The 9,207-nt window shown below is 43.0% G+C and overlaps 2 protein-coding genes across 8 annotated transcripts in view; one reads left to right on the top strand and one right to left on the bottom strand.

Annotated features, from left to right (window-relative positions):
* Positions 1-1,053: 1,053 nt before the first annotated feature.
* Positions 1,054-9,207, bottom strand: part of Immt (inner membrane mitochondrial protein) — a 41,107-nt gene continuing 32,953 nt past the window's right edge. For all 7 annotated transcript variants that reach the window (XM_041633898.1, XM_041633892.1, XM_041633880.1 and 4 more), the window contains 5 exons: positions 7,921-7,935; positions 6,822-7,045; positions 4,964-5,095; positions 3,315-3,444; positions 1,054-1,990 (listed from right to left, as the gene is read on the bottom strand). In XM_041633898.1, the coding sequence (XP_041489832.1) occupies positions 1,377-1,990; positions 3,315-3,444; positions 4,964-5,095; positions 6,822-7,045; positions 7,921-7,935 (1,115 nt within the window). In that variant the 3' untranslated portion in view covers positions 1,054-1,376. The remainder of the gene's footprint in view (positions 1,991-3,314; positions 3,445-4,963; positions 5,096-6,821; positions 7,046-7,920; positions 7,936-9,207) is intronic.
* On the top strand, positions 3,985-4,484 carry LOC121434908 (40S ribosomal protein S25). Its single transcript, XM_041633905.1, has one exon. The coding sequence runs from the start codon at positions 4,062-4,064 to the stop codon at positions 4,437-4,439; it is 378 nt and encodes a 125-aa protein (XP_041489839.1). The 5' UTR covers positions 3,985-4,061; the 3' UTR covers positions 4,440-4,484.

Genomic DNA, 9,207 nt, shown 5'->3' with positions numbered 1-9,207 from the left:
ACTAAAAGGAAGCATTGTGTTGCTTCTGGTGAGCTCAAAGAATCACATCATTTGACACACACCTGAGTCTGTGTGGCCCTGAATGGCCTGACTTGAATGTAGGCATGAACCATAATGACCTAGTCACGTGTGAAGAAAGCCTTTCAGGGTTTGAAGAGAAACTAGATTTCCTTACGATCTAGTATATTCTTGTGTTAAGAACAGAAATGCTCGGTTTACATGACACATTTTACAAACTAACGTACTTTTGAGATGTAATCCTATTAGAGATGGGAGTAGGGAAGTGAACAGTCCAGGTAGTCGCCAACAGTGCATCTACCTTCAGAAACAGGGCACTCCACATCCAGGTGCTCCAATCAGACCCAGTGTTACCAAGCCAACGGGCAAACAAGGTCAGTGCTATGCAAAGACCTCATTACCCATTTTGAGAGGCTATAGGTGTGCAACTATAGAAAGGCAATACAGAAAACTGCTCTGATGTTTTGTTGGTATGTTTTCTAATACCCCAACAAAAAGTTAAAAACTGGCAGGATTTTTGTAGAGATGGTAGTATTCAGGGTATGAAGAATTAAGTCAAAAGTAAATATTTAATGTTTTTTCACTATGGCAACTGTGCCAAACTCAGACTTCATTGGCAGTCTGGCTAAATTCTGATTCCAGGTTCATAACCTCCATCTACTCCAGGTACTGGGAAGCAATACCACAGCAGGAATAGTGAGCTCAAGAACTCTGATAGAGTACAGATGTGTGTGTGCTGGATCCCAGTAATGCAGCTTTTCCTCTGGGGAAATTCTTGTGCCTTTCAATCACTGAGTGCGAGGTCCCCAACTATACACACACTGGCACGTGGCTTCTACATCACTCCTGACTTTGACCATCAGGAGATCCATTCACCCAAACATTCAAAGCCAAAGCAGCAGCCCTTGGATTTCAGGTTACCCAGCTCCGAGCTCTGAAACTGTGACCACAAGTCCCTACCACTGGCTGCTTCTCGTGGAAGCTTTCTGCTCACACAACGAACTGGAAATGGCAATTTGAAAAGGGATAGAGTACTCAGTTTTCATTGTGTTGCTTTATTCAGTTTGCTCCAAGGGCAGAATCAATAGTAGGGATCACAAACATTATTTTGAGTGGCTCACAAGCCTGATCAGTAAAACCTGAAAAACAGGAAGTGTTACACAAGTTGCAAATAAAGCCTCCTGGAGTTCATTGGCATGATAGCAGTGTAAGGACGGTAAATGCAACAGGTGTTAACATCTTGCACAGGACTTGGAACCTGCTCACTTGTAGACGATTCTGGGACCCTGCTGCAAACCCTGCAGATAACAATGCTGACTTCCTCTGACATGAATATGACATTACACAGCTCCTAGGCCTTACTCTTGCTGCACGTGAGTGGTTCCTATCCCTACGGCGCTGGCGTATGCAGTCAGGATCTCCACTATCTGCTTCGTTTCTAGGGTCATTCGCGCCTCCTTCAGCCAGTCCTGGGCCACTCTTCTCGACTCCCCTTTTAGCTGATTGACAAACTTTGCTGCCAGCTCCAGGTCACCATGCTCAATACAATAAGAAGCATAAGAGAGCAATTTAAATGTGTTTATATCCTCGGGGTCGAGCTCTGCCGGTGGCTTCAGCTGCTTAGGCGGGAACAGGAGCAGGGACTGCAAGTAGGAAAGGAAGTATTGGTACAGGCTATTTCTGGTTTCGTCAATCATCGCTACCCTTCGGGCTTGTTTTTGAACAGCATAGAAACGGGCTCTTAGGGTCTCTTCACTGTATACCCCCCTGGTCAGGGATTCTGGAGGAATGGCTGCAGTTAAAGCCTGGGTAAATTCATTATCAGAGCAGCTGACTCTGATGGCCTCAACAGCACTCCCCAGTGGGACGGTAGGTGTTTCTGCAGATGAAGTCTTCATGCTGTACTTTAATGCCTCCACTGAAAGCCAGAGCTGGTGGGCTTTTCTGGCTTCTTCTTCAGCAACTGCATGACCTACAAAAATTAAATAAATAAAGACATTTCTCTGTCTTCTCCACACACACCCCAGATACACCTTGAATAATCTACATCCAACAAGTTAACAAGGCCAAAGCCAGACTTTTTACAAAGTAACAGGAGATGACACAGTTTGACGAGGACCTGATTCTACTAACACTGACAATACTGTGCACAGCACAAGTTCCCTTCTTCCTATGAGATCCAGGACAATGGCTCTTTTCTGAGGAGGATGGTGAGGTCATTCGTATTTGCAAGATTTCTTTTTTCTTTGGCAAGAGTATATATCCCTGGCTACTTTTGAACTCTATGTAGACTAGGCTGTCCTTGAACTCAAAGATCTGTCTGTCTCTGCCTCCTGAGTGTTGGGATATGGCACTATATCTGGAGATTTCTAATTCAGACATTTTTATATTTGGTAATTTGGTGGTGGGGCAGTCAAATGACAGGGTTTCTCTGTGTAACCCTGGCTGTCCTAGAACCCTGTAGACTAGGATGGCCTCTGCCTCCCTCTCAAATTGTGGGATTAGAGGCAGGATGGCCTCAAACTCAAAGATCTACCTGCCTCTGCCTCCCTTAAAGGCACCAATGCCTAGCCCTAGGCCAAGAATTTCAAGGCCACCAGTTTTTCCTAGGAAAAAAGCAAAACAAAACACATAAAGATTTCAAAACAGACTTAATGAACTAGGAATTAGAGGATGAGTCAGTGACTGAGAGCACTAGCTGCTCTTCCAAATGACCCAGGTTCGGATCCTAGCACCCACAAGAGGACTTGCAACTCTGTCCGTGACTCTAGTCCCAGAGGATCCAACACCCTTTTCCGGCCTCTTTGGGCCTACTTGCATGTGCTGTACACGCAAGGCAACATATACACATACGTAAAATTGCTTTTTAAAGTATTTTAACTAAACTAGATATTGACGTTCCTTATGTATTGTGTTTATTTTTACTGTCATGTGACAGAAAGATTCGAGGACACTGCAAAAAGCCTATCTATTAATGTGCTTGTTGTGAAGATGCATGACTTTCAATGTGGATAACCACCATACAGCCAGCAGTAACCACCCTCCCCAATAACCCTGCAATATATGAGGGAAAGTAACCTTGAAAATGGTATCTGTGTCATATGTTATTTTAATTTAATTTTTGGGTTTTCTTTTATTCCAATTTCTTCTCAGAACTCTATTTAAATTTGTCAAATCTGGGACTTGCCAAGAAACGAGTATCATATAGTGGAGTAGATACGTGCCCCTGTTAGTTTATTAACAAGGCATTATCCTGAGAAACTGCAGGGTAAAACTGAAACAGCAAAGAAACTCACTCTGAACAGCCTGCTCTATTCCCCTCAATCTGGCATAGGCAGTGTTTATGTCCAGAGTAAAGTTGTCAACTTGTTCTTGACTGCGTCGACGAAATTCTAACTCTTGTTCAGACAGTTTCTCAGACAGGCCCTGAAATAAAAACACAGACAGTGTACAGAGAACTAACGCTGCTACTGTGCTGGCCTCTCAGCCAGATACTAGTCTTTCAGAAACCACAAACTCTGAGTACAAAAGGAGCTTTAAAAATCCCAAAACATAACCAGATGTGGTATACACCTTTAATCCCAGGACTCAGGAGGTAGAGACAGGCAGATCTCTGTGAGTTTGAGGCCAGCCTGGTCTACAGAGCAAATTCCAGAACAGGCTGCAAAGCAACCCTGTCTCAAAAAAAAAAAAAAAAAAAGAAGAAGAAAAGAAAAGAAAAAGTTTTTATATTGCCACCCAAACATATGGGATCAATATCTGATCACAAACAGCATACCTGATATAAGAATTGGTTCTTTTTTGTGTGTGTGTGCGTATGGTTTTTCAAGACAGGGTTTCTTTGTAGCTTTGGAGCCTGTCCTGGAACTAGCTCTTGTAGACCAGGCTAGCCGCAAACTCACAGAGATCCGCCTGCCTCTGCCTCCCAAGTGCTGGGATTAAAGGTGTGCGCCACCACCGCCCAGCAAGAATTGGTTCTTTAGCCTTTTTTCCCGACATCTTAGGGAGGCTGCAGTGGTCGTCGCCACTCTCCGAACTTCATCATGCCGCCCAAGGATGACAAGAAGAAGAAAGATGCCGGAAAGTCGGCCAAAAAAGACAAAGACCCAGTAAATAAGTCCGGTGGCAAGGCCAAAAAGAAGAAGTGGTCCAAAGGCAAAGTTCGGGACAAGCTCAACAATCTAGTCCTGTTTGACAAGGCTACATACGACAAGCTCTGTAAGGAAGTGCCCAACTATAAACTTATTACTCCAGCCGTGGTCTCTGAGAGACTGAAGATTCGCGGTTCCTTGGCCAGGGCAGCTCTTCAGGAGCTCCTTAGTAAAGGGCTTATCAAGCTGGTTTCAAAGCACAGAGCCCAAGTAATTTACACCAGAAACACAAAGGGTGGAGATGCCCCAGCTGCTGGTGAAGATGCATGAACAGGTTCAATCAGCTGTACTTTTGGAAAAATAAAGCTTTATTAAGTCAAAAAAAAAAAAAAAAGAATTGGTTCTTTAGATTAACAAAAAAAGCATATTCCACTAAAGCTAGGTAACACTAGCAATCTATTATTATTATTCTTTTCTTTCTTTTTTTCTTTTAGTTTTCTCAAGACAGGGTTTCTCTTTTTGTGGCCCTGGTTGTCCTTAAACTCACTTTGTAGACTGACTTGGCCACAAACTCACAGAGATCCTCCTGCCTCTGCCTCCCGAGTGCTGGGATTAAAGGTGTGCTCCACCACTACTTGGCTTAATCTTATTCTTATCCTCTTAAAGAGTACACTTAAAGGAGAAAGACAAAGGCTATGGTGCTGCTGTACAGAACATGCTTAGCATGTGAGGCTCTGGGCTCCATGCCCAGCTACAACCCACAAATGCACGGAAAGGAGAGCTCATAAAGACTCAATTGAAGATGGAGATGGAGATGGGGAGGAGAGAGCTGAAGCCTCACCACAGGTCCTCACCTGCTCATATTCATACTTAAGTTCCTGTTCTTGCACCTTGAGGACATCTCGTAGATGATCAGTGTGGGCAGCGGCCTGTCGTCGAAGCTGGGTCCTCATTTCATTCTCCATGGCATCTCTGACTTCCTCCACCTGTGAAACCAAACATAGATTAGTTCTCAACTTTCCATATGTACATTTAGGAAAAGGGAAAGACAGTAAAATAATGGACTACAGCTGTTGATGGGAACCCCTTTAATGTGCCAGGCATAAATACACAACTTTAACATAAGCTACAAAGCTGAACACAAGGTTACACAGCTACACCAAAAATAATTTCAAACATGCGTTTCTCTGGCCTCAAACCCTGGGCATTGTCATGTGGCCCCTGACACAGAAACAAACACCATTATTTGCTGAACTACACATTCCACAGGAAGGAACTCATTCCAGAACTTAAGAGGAAAGAAACCCAGTTCAAAGCTGGATTCAAACATAGTTTAATCATAACTGTCTACGTTCATATTTCCACCTTCTCCATGGTGACAATGGCAACTTTGAAAAATCATTTAAAAAATTTGTATCCAGTAGTTACTTCTAAATAAAAAAAACTGCCAACAGCTTACTTTCACGTGAATTTAGGCTCAATGTGCCAAATGAAAACAAGTTGGGAAAAGCTCCATCCTGCTTTACTGAGCAGTTAGCCATGTGTTCTACAAAACACAATACAAACTGCCTTGAACATGAAACTCATCTTTTCTCAGAATTAGCACAGTGAGTCATGAATCCAGCCAGGCCATGGGGTAAGCACTTAGGATGCGCGCTGTGCCTCACAGGACGAGTCTGGTTGGACTCATGACAATGCACACACAGACACACACTTGGGATTGGGATTCTTGTTTACAAGAGTGCAGGTGAGCATGAGGCCTGCTGTGAGGCCTCAACTCCCACTCAACCTCCTCTGTCCACTTTCACTGGAAACAGCAAGATGGCAGAAACTGACCCACAGGTGCTGACTGAAACTGAAAGGACAGGAGGGGCATGCTGAGACAGTGACAGTCAAGTGGAGAATTAGGTTTAAGGAAAGAGCCAGAGGATGTGAGCACACAGCACAAAGGTCCCAGTGAAAAAGACAGTGCCGAGAAAAAACAAAAAACAAAAATCCAAACAAGATCTAGGAAAATGAATGGGCTTACAAAAGGCAAGTTTGTAATTAAGAGTCTTTTTTAAGAATCTGAACTTTTGGGCTCTTACAGTAAACCAGATATGGCGAGCATATAGCCATGAGTTCCTATTAGCCATGGTTACATAACACCCTATTTAAAAACAAACAGAAGTAGAGGGGACTGTTGTGACTTCTAAGGCAGTGGGCTACACAGTGAGGTGCTGAGAAACCTATGAGAACGACAACATGGACTAAGGTAGAAAACCAGGTAAGTTTGGAACTGACTACAGATGCAGACTCAATGTATGGGCGAGGATGTGGGACAGTAGTATCTAAGTGAGTCTCTGAATGCCAGGTGTGATGAAGAGATGGCAACTGGACCTGTTTCTTCCCCTCCAACAATCACGCCCACCAACACCACAGGCAAGAACAGAGCCAGAGCTCAGGAGAGACTTTGAGCTGGTGTGGAGGACAAGGCTGCACAGGAGGACACAGTGGGAGCAGCCTGCACACCACACCTGACTCCTCACCCTCTGCATCTGCTCAGCAGAAAGCAAGTCAGCTACATCAAGCCTATCTTAGTTCTGATTCTGGGGAAACAAAGGCCTAAACGCCACTCTGCTGATGGTTTGGCATGAATTACATCTACTACTAGTAGCTGGTGATGGAACAAGTCAGTAACTTTAAATGTCAGGTTGTTCTTGTCTCCATTACCTTTCTGTCCTGCTCGGCCTGTATTTCACCTCTGTGGCGCTCCAGGGCTTTTGCCACTGCTGAGTCGAAGGCCCGCTTTTCTTCTAGCTTTTGCCTCTCCAGGGCTAGCTCGATGTGCTGTTTCTCTGTGGCTTTCTGCTGTGCTAGCTCTCTGTTGAGCTGATCAATACGACGATGGGCATGAGCAATCAACGAGTTCAGGTCATCAGTAGAGAGCTTGTCAGCTAAACAGATAACATCAAAAATATTAATGATGTCACAGAAATTATAAAGCAAAAAGTAGCTAATACAAAATTTAAGTCCTCCAGTCAAACTAGAGATTAAGAGCTACTGTAGAGCAACTAAAGTTTTGTCAATTCCTAGAAAAATAATAAATAGATGGGTCCTGAGGCTGCATACAGAGCTCTTTTCCGAGAACCCAAATCAGTTTTTGTAATCTGAACTCATCGTATACTGGATTTCTAATTTGCTCTAATTTCACTTCTAAAAACAAAGCTTGTAGACACAATCATTACTACATGTCATTTTATGCAGTGCTATGTTAGCCCTAACAAATATTCAGAAGGAAACCAACTCCTACAAGTTCTCTTCTAAACACACACACACACACACACACACACACACACACACACACACACGTAAACAAGTAGTCTGCAGGGCTGAAGAGAAGGCTCTGAGGTTAACAACACTAGCTGCTCTTTCATAGGAACTAGGCTTGATTCCCACACGGAGGTTCATAACCATCTATAACTCCAATTCCAGGGCAAGTTGAGGCCCTCCTCTGGCCTCCATAGGTACCAGGCATGCCTGCGGTATAGACATACATACCTATAGATAAAACACTCATCACGCACATAAAATAATTTTTAAGAAAATTTAAAATAAAAGAACTGCTTCTGCTAAAACTAAGGAGTCTCTTGGCTTTGTTTCTTTAAAAAACAAAGACTATTTTGTGAGTATACATAAACATATCTCACGTTTACAGCCTTACGATCATTCAGCACAGTTGATCCTAATCATCTATGGATACCAAAGATGTACAATGGAGAATTGCCAAACACTCAAATGCCATTAAAATAAAATAAGCATAATTACTCACCTAGGTCAGAAATACCTACAAAGAAACAGAAGAATAGTTTGAAAAAAGAAGGTGCACACTTTGGTTAGCGATCATTAAATAGCAAGAAAAGAGATTACTGGAAAGCAAAATGTTTATTTCCTATATTTACAGAAAGACAGAGACAACATACATTAAAGGCAGGTTGTAATATTTTAAAAGAACAAAAGAATCACTGGCATTAAAAGCTGTTCTATTTAGAAGGGATTTGTCGCTGTCTCATCATAACAAATCAACTAAACATTTTCCTTGAGGACATAATTTATTATTGTCAACTGAACTCATGTACAGACTATTTCTCCATCCCATTCTGAGTTCCAGTGGCAAACCTCTTCCAACTTTCCCATTCTTCTAGAGGGAATGCTTTTTTTTTCAGGGGAATTCTGGAACAGAGTCTTTGCAGATCCTGTTACCTTTCTGCTTTCTCCTGAGAGCTGTGCTAAAGGGGAGGACTTGTGCAAATTAAACCAAGAACTGTGACTGCTGAAGTTTAAATGATGTCCTCATCATGATCACAAACACCAGTGAACCAGTGACGAGAGAAGTCGCAGCTGTCAGCCTCAGTGACTGCCTCTGTTTCCCTTGGCCACTCTGGAGCTAGATCCCAGGCTCTCAAGCACTAGACTAGTGCTGTACCACTAAGCTGTGCCTACGATCAAATTTTAGTCTTTTACTTCGAGACAGCTCTAAGTTATTTAAGCTGCCCTTAAACTCACCCTGTAGCCCAGGAATCTGCAGTAGCCTTACCTCAGCCTCCTCAAATACCTGGATTATCTATCTGCACAACTAGGCTTGTGTCTAGTATGAAGTTTGTTAAGGTACCTCTGGCTTTAAATTGAAAGATAATGATTTCTCATTAAAAGGATCTGGTTCTGTGTCAAAAGAAAAACTGTCAAAGTTGGTTGGGACAATGTAAAAAATGACTGTACAGGGCACATGAATACAGCAGTGTGCACTACAGTCCATAAGCAATAAAGGAGATGTGTTCATGGACTCTTGATTTGGGTTTTATCAGTCCCAAGCACTTTTCAAAACTGTTTATTTTTATGTATAATGTCTGTGTGTTTGCATGAGTGTTTATGGGCACTATGTGAACGCAGGTGCCTGCAGAGGCCAGAAGAAAGAATAAGATCCCCTAAAACTGGATTACACATGTGAGCTACTATGTAAGTGCTAAGGACCACCCCACCCCCCGCCCCGGGGTATTCTGTGAGAGCAGTAAGTAAAACTTTTAACTGCTGATCATTCTATCCAGACCCCAAGCATGTT

The sequence above is a fragment of the Microtus oregoni genome, unplaced genomic scaffold (genome assembly GCF_018167655.1).
Source record: "Microtus oregoni isolate MIOR12 unplaced genomic scaffold, Mior012 000002F_ref0000024, whole genome shotgun sequence".
In the NCBI taxonomy this organism is placed as follows: Eukaryota; Metazoa; Chordata; class Mammalia; order Rodentia; family Cricetidae; genus Microtus; species Microtus oregoni.
The sequence above is the reverse complement of the archived record's forward strand: the minus strand, read 5'-3'. Positions and strand labels throughout refer to the sequence as shown.

What these genes read in the sequence shown, in the direction of transcription:
- LOC121434908 (XM_041633905.1), top strand. Translation starts at nt 4,062, where the DNA reads ATGCCGCCCAAGGATGACAAGAAGAAGAAAGATGCCGGAAAGTCGGCC.